Source organism: Procambarus clarkii, chromosome 53, assembly GCF_040958095.1.
Source record: "Procambarus clarkii isolate CNS0578487 chromosome 53, FALCON_Pclarkii_2.0, whole genome shotgun sequence".
NCBI lineage: Eukaryota > Metazoa > Arthropoda > Malacostraca > Decapoda > Cambaridae > Procambarus > Procambarus clarkii.
The window spans coordinates 23,266,202-23,287,524 of NC_091202.1; the positions used below are offsets into that span (position 1 = coordinate 23,266,202).

General features: G+C 41.1%; 2 protein-coding genes across 6 annotated transcripts in view; one reads left to right on the forward strand and one right to left on the reverse strand.

Annotated features, from left to right (window-relative positions):
• The window catches only part of Sbat (LSMD1 domain-containing protein Sbat), a 543,594-nt gene that overhangs the window by 66,803 nt on the left and 455,468 nt on the right, over positions 1-21,323 (reverse strand). The window lies entirely within an intron of this gene.
• hyd (E3 ubiquitin-protein ligase hyd) overlaps positions 1-21,323 on the forward strand; it is a 90,647-nt gene that overhangs the window by 19,175 nt on the left and 50,149 nt on the right. For all 5 annotated transcript variants that reach the window (XR_006773909.2, XR_006773910.2, XM_045756541.2 and 2 more), the window contains exons 9-16: positions 255-373; positions 3,270-3,416; positions 4,267-4,469; positions 7,596-7,759; positions 10,726-10,906; positions 12,921-13,075; positions 13,754-14,033; positions 16,984-17,926. Coding sequence is in view for 3 of the 5 variants with exons in the window: in XM_045756541.2 (XP_045612497.1) it covers positions 255-373; positions 3,270-3,416; positions 4,267-4,469; positions 7,596-7,759; positions 10,726-10,906; positions 12,921-13,075; positions 13,754-14,033; positions 16,984-17,926 (2,192 nt within the window). In the remaining 2 variants the exon portion in view is untranslated. The remainder of the gene's footprint in view (positions 1-254; positions 374-3,269; positions 3,417-4,266; positions 4,470-7,595; positions 7,760-10,725; positions 10,907-12,920; positions 13,076-13,753; positions 14,034-16,983; positions 17,927-21,323) is intronic.

Below are 21,323 nucleotides of genomic sequence, written 5' to 3' on the forward strand. Positions count from 1 at the left end.
AATTTTTGAACAAGTTTTCAGCTATTTATTATGTCCCAACTTACAACATGACCACAATGTTGTTTAATAAGTTGTTAGTGTTGCATCTTGGTAACAATTGTACAAATAACATTGATGTTACATTGTGTGTGTGTTGGGATTTCATGTTCTGAGAGGGGGGGAGGGGAGGGGGAAGAGAGAGACCCAGGTACCCCTTCTAGTATAAAATAGTTATATCATTTTAATTATTACATGCTTTTTATTTTAAATTTCAGGTGGGGATGCGATCATCACCAATGTATCACTCGGGAGCTTTGGCATTTTCAACTTCTGGTGGTGTGCCAAAGATCGGTCAGCTTTTAAATGCTGCCTGGAATCTTAGTGATACTTGCAGGTCAGTTTCATTGTTTATGTAAGAGGGTGTAAATATATGCTTTTATTAATTATATGGGAAGAAGGTGTTATCATATAGAGAAATGGTGAATGATGTAAAACAAAGCACGATGTGTATAACAGTTACTTTGTGGTTACCTTGTGATGGTTTCGGGGCTTAGCGTCTCTGCGGCCCGGTCATTGCCCAGGCCTCCTCGTTGCTGGACTGGTCATTTAGGCTGTTGGACGCGGCTATAGTTAATCTTGTTATGAGGGGGATGTATACTTAACATCTTGTTGTAACAAAGACTGTTGAACTGAAGGAAGCTGACTGTTGAGTGCAGTGGGATTTTTGTTTTTCATACATAGAAAAAAGTTGAAAAATCCTGAAAAGTTTGTCTAGGTCCTCTGGTCTTCAGAACATGGATTTAGATTGAGGATCATTTCTTTCACAGCCACTTGACCACTATGACAAAATCACTGATGCATTAGAAGAAAACAGAATGCAGATGTGGTATATACGGACTTGGCAAAAGCATCTGATAAATGTGACCCTGAAGTGATAGCCCACAAATTGAGATAACTAGAAATAGTAAGTAAAGTTGGGCAATGGACATTCAGTTTTCTGTCAAGTAGAATGCAAAAAGTAACAGTCAATCAAATAAAATGTAGTCCAATTGCAGTTAAAAGCTCTGTTACCTCAGGGCATAGTCCTTGCACCACTGCTTTTCCTTACTCTCATATAAGGTATAGACAAAAATACAAGTCACAGCTTCGTGTCATCAGCAAAAGATGACAGTACTCGTCTAGAAAGGAGTTTTCCTATCCCCCCCCCCCCTTTCTCGTACAAGTTTGATATGGATTCAACTTCTCCCGGGTTCGGTTCTGGGTTCTTTTGGGTTCCTCGGTTCTCTCCTTCTGGAGGATTTTGGCTTCCCACATCCCACAGAGGGATGTGCTGGAGGCCCTTGCGGCTTACCTCCTGCAAGACCTGGATTTTGCCTTGATTATGGACCCTTCTTTTGAGTTTGGCTCTCCTCTTTCTTTACTGGGTCTGTTATGAGGGGCCAGAGTCTTCCTAGTTGGCAGACTGCCCTTTCTGTTCGTTTAGGGCTTGGCATTTGTTCTGTCAGACTCGAACACTTGAATGGCGGGAGTTGACTACAGTCGTTCAGGTTTTCCTGGGGGGGGGGGGGGGGGCAATTTTAAGCACCTTGATGCGTGCTTCCTTGTGACATCAGCCAAGTTCAGCTTCACGTGCAGGTGAAGGCTTTCATGGTGGCCAAGGATTTGTGCGCCCATGGACATTTGGCTTCGGTCTTGCTTTTCTTTTCCCTGCTGGAGCTGTCTTCGGACTGGCTCGAGAAGTTTGTGGAGGAACTGGGTCCCAGACCGGCGTCTTATACACTTGCCTCGCGGCTCGGGCGTCAACTACCTTGAAGAAGTTGTCTGTTCTTTGCTTCGTGCCTCGTGTGCCAGCAGGTGGTGCTCGTCCACTCTTTGGAATCTGCTTTGGCCCTGGCTCTTAGATTTTTGTCCTTTTTGTCTGTTGCTGTTTGCAGAGTCTGCGGTGGTGCATTTTCTGCAGGCGGCTTTGTCTAGAGTTGCTGGCTCATGTTCGATTTGTTGGTTCTCTTGGGGGGGGGGGGGTCCTGCCCGGAAGGATCGTGCCAGGGGTTCATTTGGTCGTCGTAAGCTAGTTGTGCAGTCGGGCTCTCTTAATTAGGTCATGTGTGGGACTCTTGGACCGCCGCCTCGTTTTTCCCTCCTGCGGCATAGCTGCGGCTGCTGTCCTGCCTTTGGCTATTTTTGGGAGGGCACCCGAGTCATGCGTCAGTTGTTAGAGTAGCTGTGCAGACGTCTGAACTATGTTGTGCTGGGCTACTCATTGGGTCGGATCTGGTTTCGGCGGCTGTTCTGGTTCCTTCGGGGACATCCCTTCCACTGCTCTCGCTATCGCTGGGTTTGGATCCCGGGGGGCCTTGTGTTGCCAGCTTCCTTTTCGGATTTTTCGGGGTTCATTACCGGGGCACCTAACTGAGCTCTCGTTCGTGCGATGTGTTCACGGACGTGTTGTCTCTAGGCTGGGGTTTTGTAACCAGTGCTCACCAGTCCGGCCATTGGCAATGGGGATCAGTCTAACCGTCGGGACAACACAGCACGGTGCGGGAGTTCACGGCGGTGTGGTATTCTCTTCGGAGGGTTCAAGTCGCTCACGGATCGACGATTTGACTCCATTTGGACTGCTCCCCAGTGGTTCATTGCCTGAACTGAGGAGAGTGTCATGCTTGTTTGATTGTTTTCTTATTGGGGAGTTCTGTTTGCTAGTATGACCTAGTAATGGTCATTACAAATGAGGTCGTTACACTATGGCATCTCTACTCTTCAATGGTTTTCTTCTGCATTTCCTTCCGTATTATTTTGTCCAGTATGTTATTTTACTGTGCAAATCTGTTTTTCAAACTGAAGAAAGATTTCTAGCTTTTTGAAAAGCTTTTTGAATCAGTCTTGAGATAATTTGTTACGGTAACACCTTAGTTAAGTGGTGGTGGTGGTTAAGAGTAAGGAAGGTTGTGAAGGGTAGGGAAGGTTGTGAAAGGTTATCTTGAGATGATTTCGGGGCTTTAGTGTCCCCACGGCTAGGTCTTTGACCAGGCCTCCACCCCCCAGGAAGCAGGCCGTTTCAGCTGACTAACTCCCAGGTACCTATTTACTGCTAGGTAACAGGGGCATCAGAGTGAAAGAAACTCTGCCCATTGTTTCTCGCCGGTGCCCGGGATCGAATCCGGGACCACAGGATCACGCGTCCAGCGTTTTGTCCGCTCTGCCGCCAGCTCCACCATATTCTAAAATATTCTGGCTAGGGATGCTTTTTTGCAAGCAAACTTTATCTAATTATTATAATTTTGTGATTTCAGATTTAAAATTCTCCCTCCTGGTGGAGTTATTAGCGGAGGTAATAGTGGAGGATCGAACAACAGTAATAATGTGGGCAGTTGTGCAGGGTCAAATAACAGCACATCTTCAGGTTTCCAGTCTGGTGGTGGCAGCTCCACTACACAAAGGTAGGCAATTGTTTGTATTTATCTGATCGATACATGCTCGGATTTGCAGCCCGTCCTCCGAATAGACAGTATGTTTTAATACTAAATGTATTAAGTACAATCCTGACTATTGGCATAGTACATAAATACTTAATCGCCAGCATCGCACCAAAATATTGTGAATATTAGAGTTTGCCTGAAAATCAGTATAGAAAACCATGACCTAACCTTACCTTGGGAGTGTAGCAGGACAAGCATGTAAATAGCATTTATTGCTTCTTAATTACAATTAGTACATAATCTGTAGCTATATTGATATTTCAATTTTATAAAACAAATAAAACAAGACTATAAAGTCTTTCAATAAATTATAAAGTAGTTCAGGATATTTTCAAATCTTGTATAAAATCTCTGTTGATTAATAAAACTGAAATAGAAATTCTTTATATTTAAAATTTGTGTATATAGAATTGAATATGAAAACTTCAACCTAAAAAGTTTGAGTGTATTAACACACAATTAGTAAAATATATGGGGAAGGTAAATGTAACAGCACAATTAAGTGTATTTGTGTACTATGAAGACAGTCAGGAATGTACTTATTACATTTAATATTAAAATGCACTGTCTATTCAGAGGAAGGGTTGCAGATTTGTAAAAGCGTGCATGCTATTTGAATTACTAAAATATAGCATTAATACAACTCAGAATAAACAAATCAGATTTGGGAAATATATCAGTTTGTATGTACAGTTTTAGAAAGCTTAATTTGTACTATGTGTGATTAATTTTAGTAATGTAAATGTAAGAGGTACTTGACTACATTTATTCCAGAAGGAAGTTTATAATGCAATGTTTACTTTTCATGTAGTGGTGTGTCAAATAACAGCAACAGCAGCACCAACAGCAGTAGCAGCAGTGGTGGCAGTGGTGGGGGGGACAAGAAGACCTTATCCTCAGAAGTGTTGGGGTCAGCTGCCAAAATCCTGAAGTGTGGAGACAGCAAGGAGTCGTCTGATAAGTTGGATATGCCACCCCCGCCATCTCCTGCGTCCAGCACTTGCTCAGACACAGGTCACTACCAAGTGTTTGTATCGTCTGCATGCGTGTGAATTTCTCGGCATAGCTATGGGATGAGAGATGTGTTGCCTGTGTTTGTGTAATTATGTCAGTGTAGCAACAGGATGAGAGCTGTTTGCTCTCACATCTTTCGTATAATCATCTTTGTCATATGAATATTGCATTTACTTTCATATTTTTCTGGTGGGTCTGTTTCTTGAATCGGTAACCTTTTGTTCTTGAAATTACAAACATCAAAAATTCGTCCTCGTGTATTATGTTGATTCATGATACTGTTTTGTATGTATCGATATCACTGCTTTCTCTATATTGTATCCTTGGCATGTTTAACACCTACAGTCTCTCCCTCATAGCTCATGTTCGTAAAGTTCCAGGAGCCATTTAGTAGCACATCTTTGCACCTTTTCTTATTTACTTGTGTGCTTCTTGACATTAGTAGTCATCCCAGTTTGACATCTTCTTTTGAGATGTGGGCACCATACCACTGCGGCATATTCCAATTTTGGTCTTCTTTTACAGTACCAGTTTTTTTAATGTACTTCTGTACATATAAATTAACACTTACACAGCGGTTATTGTCAATTGTTGATTCACAGGGTAATGTGGTTATTATCATCTGAAGATTTACACAATTATTATCTGGGTTTTACATGTATGATGCAAATATGGATATAAACGCGCTCTGTGAATGTGAATAAAGAAAAAAAAAGTGATAAAACAATCGGTGAAACATTAGAGGATAAAACAATAAGAGCATGGTCGAGCACCTGGGGCCAGATTCACGAAAGCAGTTACGCAAGTACTTACGAACGTGTACATCTTTCCTCAATCTTTGACGGCTTTGGTTACATTTATTAAACAGTTTACAAGCATGAAAACTTGCTAATCAACTGTTGTTGTTGTTATAAACAGTCTCCTGGTGCTTCGGAGCTCATTAACTGTTTAATAATTGGAAACTAAGCCGCCAAAGATTGAGAAAAGATGTACAGGCTCGTAAGTGTTTGCGTAAGTGCTTTTGTGAATCTGGCCCCCGGTGTTCAAACGTGCCAGACAGTCTTGCAGAGTGCCTCCACCCAGTGAAATGATAAATACGTATGTATTCACGTAATTTTTTTCTTACATTCTGCATTAAAATTAATAATTCTATAATAAAAAATTATTTGTTGGATTTGTTATTATTTTTAGTGCATAGGCAGGTATGACCATTTCTCCATAGCTGCTGTCTAAGGGTTAAGCATGGTTATGAAATTTGCTAGCATAGCATAGGCTCCTCACAGACTGCCTTTTATGTGGTACTCTGGTGACAGCTTCCTGCCCACAACCCACACTTAGATCTCTCTCCTTGTCAGAAATGTTTAATATATTTTCATATAATTTGCAGGTTAAGTGTGGTCAGTTCCCTATTCCACATTCTGTGGGACATTTTTTTACGGTAAATTCTATCTGCCATGTGTTGCTCCACTCGCTCATTTTGTCTAAGTTAGGTTAGGTTAAGGTCAGCCCAGTGACATACTTTGCTGGTTTTGACCTTTTCCTCCTCTTTGCAACTGGTAGCTTTGTGGGGAGCCCCTCTGGCTCCCTGGAGTTATCAGACTCATATGCTATATTAGTCTGGGGCATCAGTCAATTGGAGTTCAGTCTACCGGGGACCACAAGCCAGAACCTGGCCCCCCCCAGAGAGGCAAAGGGAGCAATGGCCTGTCAAAACTCCCATGTATTTGGGGCATTCCATATCTGCCATCGACCGGGGTTAGCACCCAGAAAGCAGTCCTGGTCCTTGCTTGCTTGATGGGGTTCTGGGAGTTCTTCTACTCCCCAAGCCCGGCCCGAGGCCAGGCTCAAGGCACCCTTGGACAGGGTGCTCGCCTTTCTCTCTCCTCGGTTTGTGGTGGCCTCCTTTGGTTTAAGATTGTTTTTCCAAGGCTCTTTTATATTGGCATTGGCCTCTTGGGGTCAGGTGGGTAAGCTTCATGATCTCCTCCGGCATAGGGGTTTCTGCTCCTATGGTCCGGGTGGTCGGTTTGTTCGGTTGCAGCCGTCGTCGTCTTTTCTGGCAAAGAATGATGCGGCGGCTTACCAGAGTGGCCCTTTGGGTCATTGATGCTTGGATAGTCAGGCCGAGGTTGCATCATGTGTTGTCTGGTTGTGGCTCTTTGCCGTTATTTGTGAGCCTCGGCCTCAGTGGCTGGGAGCGCGTTTTGGGTTGATCCAGTTTCCCTCATTCCCTGTTCCAGGGCTCGGGTGTCTGGGCATCCGCAGGATTAAGTCCAGCCAGCCTGAGGACTATTCTTGTGCCCATGACGTTCGTAAGTTTGCTGCTTTGGCTGCCGTCTTGGGCGGACATTTGGGCGTGGGGATTTTGTAGGTCGAACAGGGTTCTGGCCGCTCGTTATCTAGTGAACGTTCCTGGTTCTAGTCATTTGTGTGTGGCTTTGGGTCGCAGGTTGCAGCCAGTAGTCTCGACTTCGAGTAGAGGAGTGATTGGCAGCCGTCTCTTGGGTAAGCCCTGCTTTTACTTGTCTTTAGTTAGGTAGCTCAAGGGAGGCGGAGGGGCTCCTCACAGAAAACCAGCGTTGAATGTAATGAAACACCATTTTCTGGGCAAGCCCTGGGGGCTCCCTGGCACCCTCCTTCCCTCTAGGTGTTACTAATGTAGCACATCAGCCAGAGGGAGCCTCCGGGGCTCACCCAGAAAATGGCATTTCATTACATTCAACGTTGTTTTTTTACTCATATTTGTCACCATCTTTATGGCGAGCAGGTGTTTTTTTTTATGGTGTTCCACCATATAAAGGTATCTTCATACCTCTTCTCGACAACGGTATGAAGTATCGTAGTACCTTTTGTTACTCCTTTCCATTCATCATTCTTATGTTTCTTAGCATGAACAAGTTAATACATTAATTATTCTTACAAGACACTTCAACTCTTTGCTTTTTGCCATATAGTTATTATGTTTCTTTGATATTATTAATTATAATACTCTATTGTGGTGTGCACTAATTCTCACTGAAAGGCTGTTCTTATTGAGTGATTTTATTACTTAATGAATTGGCAAAATAATTTGTAGACATTTTTTGTTTTTAAATGTAGAAAATTTTACTTTTTATTTTAAACTAGGATCCATAACATCCCCCGCTTCATACAAACGTGGAAAGAGGCCTGTTCCTCGTGATGAGATGGAACGGTTTGATGAGGAAGAATGGCCTTTGAGAGATGTCATTTTTGTAGAGGACACAAGACCAGTGCCAATTGGAGAGGTTCTTGCTGTTGATGGTAATCAAGTAAGTATTTAGTTTCCATCTTGTCATGGGAATACCTATTGACTTGTTGATATTTTGTTATACAGTAATCATTATAAAAAAAATTATAGTTAAGGGGAATGGTGTATGCCAAGAGATATAAAAGCATTGAATAAATCTTTTCATTCCCCAATTAAATACTGTATTGTAGTGGGATGGGTATACCAAACTATTGAATTTGTTTAATCTTTTTGTTGGATTATTAATTGTTGGTATTTAGAAAAAGCTGAATCTAATTTGTAATTTAGGTTGTAAATTTTGGCATAAAGTTTACAAACTACATTGAAAATCTGTTCAACACTAATATATAATAATTATTACTACATTACTACCGTTCCCACATTCTTTTAGTGGGAAGACATGATCCCTGGGTCAGCAGGGGAAGACATGATCCCTGGGTCAGCAGGGGAAGACATGATCCCTGGGTCAGCAGGGGAAGACATGATCCCTGGGTCAGCAGGGGAAGACATGATCCCTGGGTCAGCAGGGGAAGACATGATCCCTGGGTCAGCAGGGGAAGACATGATCCCTGGGTCAGCAGGGGAAGACATGATCCCTGGGTCAGCAGGGGAAGACATGATCCCTGGGTCAGCAGGGGAAGACATGATCCCTGGGTCAGCAGGGGAAGACATGATCCCTGGGTCAGCAGGGGAAGACATGATCCCTGGGTCAGCAGGGGAAGACATGATCCCTGGGTCAGCAGGGGAAGACATGATCCCTGGGTCAGCAGGGGAAGACATGATCCCTGGGTCAGCAGGGGAAGACATGATCCCTGGGTCAGCAGGGGAAGACATGATCCCTGGGTCAGCAGGGGAAGACATGATCCCTGGGTCAGCAGGGGAAGACATGATCCCTGGGTCAGCAGGGGAAGACATGATCCCTGGGTCAGCAGGGGAAGACATGATCCCTGGGTCAGCAGGGGAAGACATGATCCCTGGGTCAGCAGGGGAAGACATGATCCCTGGGTCAGCAGGGGAAGACATGATCCCTGGGTCAGCAGGGGAAGACATGATCCCTGGGTCAGCAGGGGAAGACATGATCCCTGGGTCAGCAGGGGAAGACATGATCCCTGGGTCAGCAGGGGAAGACATGATCCCTGGGTCAGCAGGGGAAGACATGATCCCTGGGTCAGCAGGGGAAGACATGATCCCTGGGTCAGCAGGGGAAGACATGATCCCTGGGTCAGCAGGGGAAGACATGATCCCTGGGTCAGCAGGGGAACACATGATCCCTGGGTCAGCAGGGGAGCAGTAATAAAAGATATTGGACACTGTTGTTATCATGGATGAATTTAACCCTTTATCATTTTTGTGACAATTACTGTATAATCGTCATTTGCTCAAAACGGCAGAACATTTTGATGATAACTACTGTAGTTGTTACTTTCAATGTCATGTCAGCTAATTTTAACTTTTTTTCTTATTTGTTTTTATTGCATTTTTGAAAATACCATCACGGAAGTACAAATCTTTTTTGGTTAAAAATAAAACCAAATTGAACACTACCATGCATAGTAACTTTGCAGTATGTATTAGAATTAAAATATCGTTAAGCAAATTTGTGCTTGGTCCACCAACGTCTTCCCATTCTCTGTATACCTCACGTGGCAACCCAACCCCGCCGTGTGGGTGCCCTCCCACGCTGGAGGCTCGCTGTTCTCGTGACTTCGCTAGTGACAGCCGCGGCCTCCCATCGAGTGGAAAAATTTTCCCCATTCCGGTTATTTTATCTCGGGTATTTGTTGTTGCTGGCTTTATAAACATTGCAAATTGACTTTAAGATGGATAGTGATCAAGAACAGAGCCAATCCATGATGAAAGCAGTGAAAGAAACACGTATGAGGGGAAAGTTATTGCGTTTTCGTCGAAAGTATAGAAAAGTGAGACTTGTATGTTCTTGTATTGCAAATATCCTTTTACAGCATCATGGTATGAACAATCTGATACGATATTGAACGATGTAGCACGAAAATTGAGGTGAGAAAGCTGAAAACCGTATAAACATTGGTGTGTGATTTTGTGCTCACGGGCAATGCTTGGCCGACCTAGCATTGTGTGGCGGGTTGCCCACCGCGCCAGTGAAAGGTTAAAATACCTAAATCTCTACGCTTTGGATTGCTTGTGCAAGGGATACATTATAATTTACACTTGGAAGACATTGAGGGACTTGTTCCAAATCCACAGTCAGAAATAATTCTTTACAAGAACAGGAGGCATGTATGTGCAAAATAGCATTGAAAAGTAGTGCAAGGTGTGCTTAGAAACAATTCTGTAAAGATTAAAATACCCAAGTTATCAACACCTTCCCAGTATACACAAGGGGCATAACTAGTCAATCCCTCTTGGTGTTCATAGGGAAACTTGATGAACACCTCCAAAGGATACCTGATCATCCTGGTTGTAATTCATTTGTCAAATGAATGCATTTGCACATATGCATGTGCATATTATTATCTGAGAAATGATGTTAGATAATATAATAATGTGTGATGATAATATGCATGTGCAGAATCAGTATACTTGGTAAATGCAGATGGCAATTCACAATAATGTGGCTGAAGAAATGCAGACCAAGCCACAACTCGGAAGATGGAGAAGCAACGACGTTTCGGTCTGTCTTGGACCATTATCAAGTCATGTGAAAGAAGAGAGGACGGTACAAGTAAATAACTTAGGCACTTACTAAATACGGCAGCTTTAAGTGTCAGTTCTCAGAAAGCACTTGTATATGGTTGTATGAAACAATGGGATGCGGATATTGATGTGTTTCTGCATCTTCCTGGTACAGTATATGAAAATATTGATTCTAGTGTGGAAGGTATGGTGGTTAGCTGGATTTTTTTTTTTTTGCTATTTTTTATTAGCTTTTTTATTTCTTTTTAGCTGAGGCCTCCACACATTATAGGAATTGGAAATAGGTAATTATTTTATCGTTTATTGTGTTTACAGGTGGTTGTGGTACCACAGACGAAAGAAGGTAAAGCTAACCTACGTGTTATCCACCGAGATCAGCTGCAAGTGATCCGTGCTGGGGGAAATCCCCGAGTCCCAGACTGTTACCAGAAGACACCAAAGCGCATTCCAGTAACAGAACAAGGCCAGATCCTCACTGTTGCAGTTGATGGCAGAGGTACAGTAATGTCTTGTTTTTAGTTTAGCCTTCATATCTTCAGCCACGTCATTGTGACTCATCGTCTCCAAACTAACATAACAAATCCCAACTAAACCTAACCACAGCTAACCTAAGCAAACCAAACCAAACCAAACCTAACCTAACCTAACCTAACCTAACCTAACCTAACCTAACCTAACCTAACCTAACCTAACCTAACCTAACCTAACCTAACCTAACCTACCCTACCCTACCCTACCCTAACCTACCCTAACCTAACCTAACCTAACCTAACCTACCCTAACCTACCCTACCCTAACCTAACCTAACCTAACCTAACCAAACTTAACCTAACCTAATCAAACCTAACCAAACCTACCCTACCCAAACCTAACCAAACCAGTACTCTGTGGCATTTTGTTTATAGTGTGAAACAAGTGTTTTGTTACTTTTGTACATAGTTATTATTTTTTGTGCTTGGGGGGGGGGGGGGAATTCGACTACTTATCCTGACACGACTACATATCCAATCGCAATTGGGCTTGAGGTGTCTGGAAGAGGGGGGGGGGGGGAATTGAATTCTGGGTCTTTTATGCTCCAAGCATTTTTGTGCCTGGTGCATTTTGTGCCTGATTGTTGTAATCTTCCACATTTGAATTGTGTATTGTATTTGCTCTTGAAGTTATGGATGGAGTTAGCCAACCTTAAAATATAAGTATTTTCTGACAGTCTTACTGACATTTCTAATCCCCCGCCCCCCTTGCACTCAAACGTGTATATGAATCCAAAGTTGACACGCTAATTGTAAGTGACTCCTTGTCATCCTTGACTGCCCTCAGCTCCCCAAGGCATAAACTATCACTGGAGCTATTTCATCATGTTAAAAAAGGTGAAAGTAATGTTACACGCCTTTCAATTTTCCTGTAAGTTGGTCTATAACTTTTTTACCCAAGAACATAGAATTGAAGTTTGAGGTAAATCTGGTGTTCAGAAGTTATGCCCCTTCCCTCTGTTTTGGGGGTTTGCGAGAACACCCTATTTTAAAATTAATATATCTTTGCTCGAAATTGAGCTATAAGAGTGATTTAAAGTGAATTTAAAAGGTAATCTTTGAAATATTTAGTTGGTACTGTTATGAGCAATCAGTAAACTAATTGCTCATTTATAATTGGCTTCTGTTTTTCAAAATATTTAAATGCATTATTTATTTATTACAAAAATTGTAATATTAATAGCCAAACACTGATGACTATACTAAATTATAAACTGCATAATAAAACCGCAACATGGCCCTTTTTGTCGTGATGGTGAGTAAGTGCAATATACTTATAACTTATAGTTTACACTTTACTAACATTAAGTGAGACTTTATAAAAGACTGGAGACAACAGACATTTAAAGTAGAAAATCAATAAGATCCGTGCAATTTGAAAGATGGTTCACATAAACAAACTATGCCATGAAGTTACAGAATTTTGCACAGCCTCGGCATTTTACATTTAACAGATTGGGTGATGTGGATCCAAATCACTGACCACACAGCTCGTGTAACATTGAACTGATGTCACTATATTTAAAAAACAAAAACACTTGTAAACAAGCCATCTCATTATGACGATAGTTTCTTAATACTTTAATTCCAAGTATTGTGCTGCAGTATCCCTGCTTTGTTTGTCGGATTATTTTTTTTTTTAGACAGGTTTGTGATACTGGTCAATAAAATCAGTATTTGGCACAATCCAAATTTTTGACATTAGCCTACTTCAGTGTTTCTTAGCCTTTTTTTTGTGTGATTATTGTGTTAGTAACTTGTAATGTGATAACCATTTCTGAGGAGATAGCGATCCTGGATTGCTATATTATTATGCACCTCCAAGTTTGCTCAACCTGTTGGGAAAATAAGGTATATTCTGAAATAATTGTAGTGCGCATTTAATAACCAAGTTTTAATTGTTAGCCCTTTGATACAAATTTAGAGCATATGTAACGGCTACCAAGATTACAACTTTTGTTTTGCTTCCCGTTTCAACAGGGATTCATGCCATCGTTAAGAATGCAAGTCGACTAACCTATGTCATCTACAACCTGAGTTCTGGAAAGGCTGAGCAGGAGTGCGTGTTCCCTACAGATAGTACAGCCTTTATGGGTTCTGAGCCTTCCAGCATATCCTTGACCATCACAGGGGAGGTGAGTTGATGAATTTTACGTCAGATTATGCAGCCATGTTGGACAGCGTGCGCACGACACCACAAGGAATTTCCCAGTATCCATGCTGGGTCATTACTTCATGAATATAATTTCTCATCACCACCTTATCTTGATACTAATGCTATATGCATTATTTGAACTCAAATTGCTATGCTCCTTGCTCACTAGTTTCATTTCTTTTAATTGACTGTTCACCTTATCATTTAGGATTCACAAGAAGTTGTCAGCTGTGCTGTGTGTCAGTTCAGTGTGCTGTGTTTGTGGTTTTGCAAGAATGTACCAACTGTTCACTGGTATCCTGCATTTTCCTCTTCCCTCCTCACCCTTCCTTACCAAATTCTTTGTGAAAAAAATTTGGTCATAAAATTCATTCAGAGCAGTTGTGTGACTGGTGTGGATAACTGCTGAAGTGTGGTGCTGTTTATCTGGGATTATAGATGGTATAATGAATAGCTGTGAAATATTTTAATTATTATTTGTTGCCATCTGAGAATAGATTTTTGTTTATTATCTCTGGGTTGATACCTCCCCACCCCAAAAAAGTGGAAATAAACTATCCCTTGCCTTATTTAAGAATGTTTTTGGAGATATAAAAATTAATGAATGTAGGTTCTAAAGATCTTAATATAGTGAATGACATTGTCATTTGATTTACAGAGTGAGAATGTTGGTGTACTGCGCGATGGGAACAGCACCATATACCCGTTAAGTAAAGATTGCGTAGACTCGATCAAGGATCCCCACTGGCCGGATTTACCTCCCGTTTCTTGCCTGGGAGTGGCCACGCACTTCCTGCACGGAGCCGGAGCACACCAGAAGAATCATGTGGCGTTGCTGGTCCTGGCACTCAAGACTCAAACACTTATGCCCAAAATACTCCGGTGTGACCCTGAAGGTGTGAGGCAAGTTTTGACACTCATTGAAAATGATACTCCAGGTATGTCCTTGTTGTGACAAGTTTTTTTTTTTTCTTAGTGCATGTAGGAAGCAGTGAAGTGGTATACAATTTAGAGTAATAGAGAGAGAGAGTGGTTGTATCACAAGAGAGCAGAAATATAGGTATTTATAGCAGTCTAGAATTATTTGTTGTAATGTATTATACTTTTCAAACATTTTGTTATTAAAGCAGTTTTAAGTTTTAATGTTATTTGTTTACGTTACTTATAAACTTTGGTTTCTATGCATCATTCAGTGACTGGACAGCTAAGTTTCATAATTTGGATTTTGTCTGAATCAAGAGATGGTCAAACTGGTCATAATTTTGGCCTAGTTAATTGAAGATTTGAGTTACAGTACTGTATTGAGGGGTGAATCAGTGAGCAGTCAGTATAATCACAAATGTTTACAGGCCAGCAGCAGGCACCACATGGATGAGATAACTACATGACAAATGAGAGGAACTTGAAAGATTGAGCTGATAAAGCAAAATTTTTGGTACAGAGTTGCTTTAATAGAAAATCAATAGATTGGGAGGTTATGAGACTTTTTTTTTATTATTTATTTATTGCTATATACAAGAGTTGTTACCTTCTTGTACAGCCAATAGCACGCATAATGTTTTGGCAAGTCCTGTATCCTATGTTCCCCGGAATACGACCCGCCAGATCGTTTAACAACCAGGTACCCGTTTTACTGTTGGGTAAACAGTTACTGGGTTGAGGCTACAGTTTAGGATTGACACCCTGAAATCCTCCCCGGCCAGGATACGAACCCAGGACATAGCGCTCACGAAACGCCAGGCGAGTGTCTTGCCACTTCACCACGGGGACAGACTAGAACAAAAGACACATGTACTAGCAAACTTGTGGAGCTCATCCTGGAGATTTTATGTATTGGAACTGTGTAAGCCACAAGAGTAACGGAAGGTTATCTTGAGATGATTTCGGGGCTTTTCTAGTGTCCCCGCGGCCCGGTCCTCGACCAGGCCTCCACCCCCAGGAAGCAGCCCGTGACAGCTGACTAACACCCAGGTACCTATTTTACTGCTTGGTAACAGGGGCACAGGGTGAAAGAAACCCTGCCCAGTGTTTCTCGCCGGCGCCCGGGATCGAACCCGGGACCACAGGATCACAAGTCCAGCGTGCTGTCCGCACGCTGGACAGTGCGGACAGCACGATGAGTTCTGATGGGTTGCTCCATCATTTCAGATTTTCATTTTCACCAAGAAAAGGGATCAACTCTTTAACCTACACTTCTTGATTCCTTTAGATGACAGTGATTATATTTTATTGGAAATTAAATATCATTCAATATGAGAAATTGGTCATAGATATCGGAGAAACTAGACTGCAAAAACGTCTACACAGAAATTTAAGCAAATGCTTCAATTATTTGATTGGGAATGTTTACTTATAGGTGAGAATATAAACTAAATGTATGCAAAACTTTTACTAGATATGTATGTAAGAGTACCAATAGTGTCGCAGAATTGAAAAAAGAGATTTGCTAGTATAAATTGCCAGAACCATAGCCGTAATAAAGAATTGGAATTTATATAGACTGAGACCTAACCGTATCAAGAATATAAAGAAGTCCAAAACTGCTACACCATAGTGACATGGCAAGAGGAAAGAAAATGTGAACAAAAAATATGAACAAGTTTATAATGAAGCCAGTTATTTGATTTCATTAAAAGTAAACTGCGTGTGAAGGTTAAAATGCACTGGTCAAGAATGAGTAATATTCACAAAGTTTGTTTAGCTCATTTTGTATGCACCTCATACCATCCTGTAAATGGTCTTGGAAAATTATTTAAAGGTACACATTGAACTCAATAACACCCCCCCCCCCAGAATTTATTTGGGTAAATAAGTTGCAACATTGATGACTTTTAAAACATTTAAATTATTGGGAGCACTTCACATGTTTAAATTTATATACCATAAAGTGCAGGTGGGAGAGATACATAACTTACACTTGGAGAATATTGAAAGTACTGGTTCCAAATTTGCACATGGAAATTACGTCACGAGAAACAAAAAGGCATGGCAGGAAGTGTAAAATATACCCACTGAAAAGTAGAGGTGCACTGTATTTACTGAGAGAGAACTCCATCATCATCAAAGACCCAAGACTTTTGAACTCTATCCCTCTAAACATACAGGCCATTACATATCTGACCTCTCATGAGGTTCAAAAGAGAACTTTATAAACATTTGCCAAGGATATCTGATCAATCAAGCTGTGTTTCATTAATCAGGCTGTTCACAACTTCACTTACACTATAGTGTATGTGTAGTTGTGTAAGGCCACAACCCATCCTCCTGTTTAGATAGTACCTATTGTGATGAACATCAGTAGTCACGAATTCATATATAATTAGCTTTTAGATAGTAGTATACTGACTAGTAAGGAATTTTTTTAAATAAATGAAGCTAAAACACACATTCTAAGGCGTAGTGTAGCGCGCACATGTATTATATTAGGCCTCGGATATCGTGTATTTGGCCTAAGGGTGGTTAGGTTAGCTTATTTTAGTTTGTCAAAGCAACAGAAGTAAAAAATAGTTTTCCTGTTTGTCTAACTCAAATAGTTCAGATTTCAACTTTCTAATTTTGTTGTACGTCGGTATATATACTATGGTCCTCATCGTTACTACAAGTACTACCAAAACACGAGGATGGGCTAAAGGATACCTGTGTTTGGAGGAGGGTGTTCTTGCTATCTTCGAAGTGTATGTTTAGTTGTGTAAGGATACCTGTGTTTGGAGGAGGGTGTTCTTGTTACCTTCGTAGTGTATGTGTAGTTGTGTAAGGATACCTGTGTTTGGAGGAGGGTGTTCTTGTTACCTTTTATAGTTAAGTGGGGAGACTGTATTTGGTGGTGTTTATTCATGTACCATGTCTATATATGTTAGTCTTTCAGTTAATCCTGTCCTTTTGTTTTAGATGGCGTTTCAAGCTTAACAACTGAAGCAATAGTGGAAGAGAAGTGTGATGGGAACCGCAACATTCTACATGCCTGTATCTCCACTTGTTGCCCAGTTACAAGTAAAGAAACTGAAGGAGAGTCGGTGTTGGAGAAAGATCCGATCTTGGGCAGCTTTGCTTGGCCACCAAGTTCATCAGATACATTGAGTGACTCTGCTAGTGCCCCAGGACCGGATGACGACCTTATGACGCCGTCCTCCTCCAAGACCACGCCCGGACCCAGTATGCCAACGCTGGGTTCCTCGGATCCGGCCGAACGCAAATCGTACTCGTTAACCATACTCCGAACAATCTGTGACAGTCCTGCGCTGACGCCACACCTACGTAATTTATTAATTGCTCGCGATTCGAATGGTTTTACTCCTTTTATGTTAGCAGTTTCTGGTCGAGCATACCAGGCAGCCCTGATCCTCTTTGATGTGATTCATCGTGTAGCTCATGACAGTGCCATGGATTCAGAAAGCGAGCGCCGGGCTGTCACCCAAATGATATTTCCACGGGGTAGCAACCCGGATGACTCGCCACTTCATGTTCTTTGTTATAATGACACTTGCTCCTTTACATGGACTGGGGCTGAGCACATAAACCAAGACATTTTTGAGTGTCGGACTTGTGGACTTGTAGGCTCCTTGTGTTGCTGTACAGAGTGTGCACGAGTTTGCCATAAGGGTCACGATTGCAAGCTCAAGAAGACCTCTCCAACTGCATACTGTGATTGCTGGGAAAAATGCAAATGTAAAGCCCTTAAATCTGGCCATCAGACAGCACGCTTTGATCTTTTGTCACGCCTCATAACAGAAACTGATCTTGTCAACATTGCCAATGGAAGAGGGGAGAATCTTCTCCTATTTCTCGTACAAACAGTGGGGCGTCAAGTCACGGAACAGAAGCAATGGTCTAGGTAAGCTTTATGTTGTGTTTATCATTGGCAGATGCTATGAAATGTATTGAATTTTATGATTGCTGTTGATGACAGTATTGTTCTGAATGTGTAGCTACTGATCAGGGCTAAAGTATAAAATATTTCAATTCCTTGTTGTAGTTGGCAAGTTCACTTAGGAGATAGAGTACTATTCTTTAAAGGCATTAAACTCTTTTATTCAATATTTTTCAATATTTGTTTTATCACCATTAGCAAACTTGGGTAATAAGCTACATTTTGAGCTTATTTGAAAGAAATCAGTCAACTCCAAGTATTTTTATATTTTTTTGTCACTATTGACTTAGTGGAAAGAAAATGACAATACTGTACTGTACTACTTGCCAGCTAGTATTTTTTTTGCTTTTAATGTTATAAAAATTTGTATTTCATTAATAAGATTATAATTTAAGTAATTGGTAAATATATACAAAGTAAGGTATGTAATTAGATGTTGAGGATTTATGATGCTTCACATGTGGCAAGGAAAATTGAAATCATTAAACAGCATTGCAGGGAGAGGGGGGCACCAGGGTGGCTTCTCGTTGCTAGCTGCACGTTAGATAGCTCCACATCTATCATAGGGGGATTGACAGAGGAATAGACAATGTTCACACTAAGAACTAGCAGAACAAGGGGACATGGGTGGAAGCTGGAAACTCAGACGAGTCATAGAGATGTTAAGAAATTTTCTTTTACTGTCAGAGTAGTGGGAAAGTGGAATGAACTTAACACTTGGTGGGCGGGGACAGAAATTGCGTCCATAAATAACTCTACAGATATCCAATGGGGATGCATGTTGCATCTAAAATTAAAATTTGTTAAAATTCTATTATTTATTGTTTAATGTTTATGCCGACTCAAACAGCGGCAGGGAGTGACCACCACACATCAGCTAGCTCGCCACTGGCTGCCACTTTCTCCCTCACCTCACTTGACTTGCCAACATTTTCTTCCCACCATACTGTTTTTTGCTTTTATTCACTATCTACAGATGTTGTATATAAGTATCTGCATGTTTCGTTCACCATAGCGAAAAACTAAGCTGGTATAGTGAGTCCAGACAGTAAAAGGTGGTCACACAGAGTCAGCAGACAACACTACCTCCCTCCACACCAAGATTACTCTTCCCACTACAACCCTAATTATCACAACATTCCTGCTATTATCAGAATCCTGGTCATTTTTATCACAGTCAAGGGTCTTCTGTAATTCTATCATCGCTAAATAATAGCATGTACAGTATATACATATTTTGACTTTTTAGGTGATGCTGTGGTCACAAGCTGAACAGCCAACCCGTTCTTGCACTTGCTTAGTCAATATTGGCTTATTTAATAAGTGCATATGTGACATACTAATTGATTGAGAGTATTTTGGTTTACCTTGTAAAGCTTCATAGAAAACACCGACCTTACCTAACCTTCTTAGTATGTTAAGATAAGCATCTTATTGCTTCTTAATTACAATTATTAGTTAACCTATACCATTGATAGGTTAAGTAATAATTGTAAATAAGAAGCAATAAGATGCTCATCTTAACATACTAAGAAGGTTAGGTGAGGTTGGTGTTTTCTATGAAGCTTTTCAAGGTAAACTAAAATATTCACAATCAATTAGTATGTCACATGCACTTATTTAATAAGCCAATATTGACAATAAGCAAGTGCGAGAACGGGTTGGAACAGCAGTGCTGTGAGCTCATGCTGCGTGCGCCAGCCTTGGTGGCTCACTCAGTACTGAGGCCCTAAAACACCAGGGAATGTTGTCCATGATTTTTTTTAAACGGCATCTGTTTACAAGAGCCCTGATGAAGTTGAGGTGAACCCCGTGTATCTCTGGGCCATTTAAATCTTGCATAGTACTCCAACAAGTCATATGACGTAATGCGCAATTTTGGGTAAGTTACTCAACACGTCACATGACGTGTTGCGCAGTTTAATGGTTAACCAGGCATTTCAACAGTGGCAATATTTAAAGATTTATAGCATGTTTTAAGGGGTACTTGAGTTATATTTAAGATTTATTTACAAATCAGCTAGCACTAACACTATAAATACTGAAAAAGAATGTGCATTCCTTCAAAAGGTATCATAATACAGTAGTGTAACTTAAATTCAGCAAAATTTCAATTGCAATGGATTCTTTCCAGTCTGGATTTAACCACCACCTTCACCAACTTCATCAAAATTTTGTTTCTCATTTTAGTCATTTGTGGTTATGTAATAATTGGGCCGATGGTGCATAATAAACAAATCCACAAGGGCCGTGATGAGGATTCGAACCTGCATCCAAGAGCATCCCAGATGCTGCCTTAATCGACTGAGCTACGACATGGTATAAGAATTGTAACCAGAAATTCTACTGAATTTACTTGGATCTTGTAGCCTCTGAGACAAACCAGGATTTTACACAATTCCCCCATGTACTCGAGCTATGTCAATAGGCTGTTCTACCTCTTCGCCCTTACTTCGTTACACAGAAATCACAATAGCGTGATGTATCAAATGAACAAATCCACAAGGTTCGAATCCTTGTCACGGCCCTTGTGGATTTGTTCATTTGATAGATCACGCTATTGTGATTTCTGTGTGTAATGCATAATAATGCATCATCCGTTCTCAAAATGTCAGAAAATCATTTCCTAAGCTATTGTGTTTGCTTTGTCACAACTCTTTAAGTACCTGTATCTGAGCAGAGTGTGAGCAGAGCTTGTTGCCACCATGCTGACCACCAAGGGAGCAACCGGATATCACCTCCACCAACTCCCCCCACCCCCCCACCCCCCACCCCCCAACCCCCCAACCCCCACCCCCCAACCCCCCAACCCCCACCCCCAACCCCCCACACGCGCACACATCATTCAGGACCCCTCATTTTTGTTCTCGTTATTTCAAGTGTTTGTCGTCCACTGGAATTCTGTATGATTGTGTAATAAAGTGATAATGAGTCACAAAAGCCAAAAATATATTGGAATACTGTAATTGTCAAGTATATCCAGGCAGTGTGTGTTTGTGAGAGAGTGCCGTTGTATTGCTAAGGGTTCTCATTCTTCTAAGAATTCCTTAATGAATGATCACTCCCTGAGTACTTTAATCGTTGAATAATTCGATCCAGGGATGTAATTATGTGCTCTATGTGAATTGGTAAGTACAATGGGCTAAACAAAATTGTCAATGTTCCTTCTAGTTATGATCTACTGTATAATACAACTTATAAATATGTGCCTGATCACCAACCTGGAGTTTGTGCTGGGAAAATGTACATTTTAGGCAAGCCTTTACATATTTTAGATATTATTCATATGCATCAGGTATAATGTATATAAAAAAAAATTGCGCATCTCTACACTAACACATTAATTTTCTAATATTTTGAC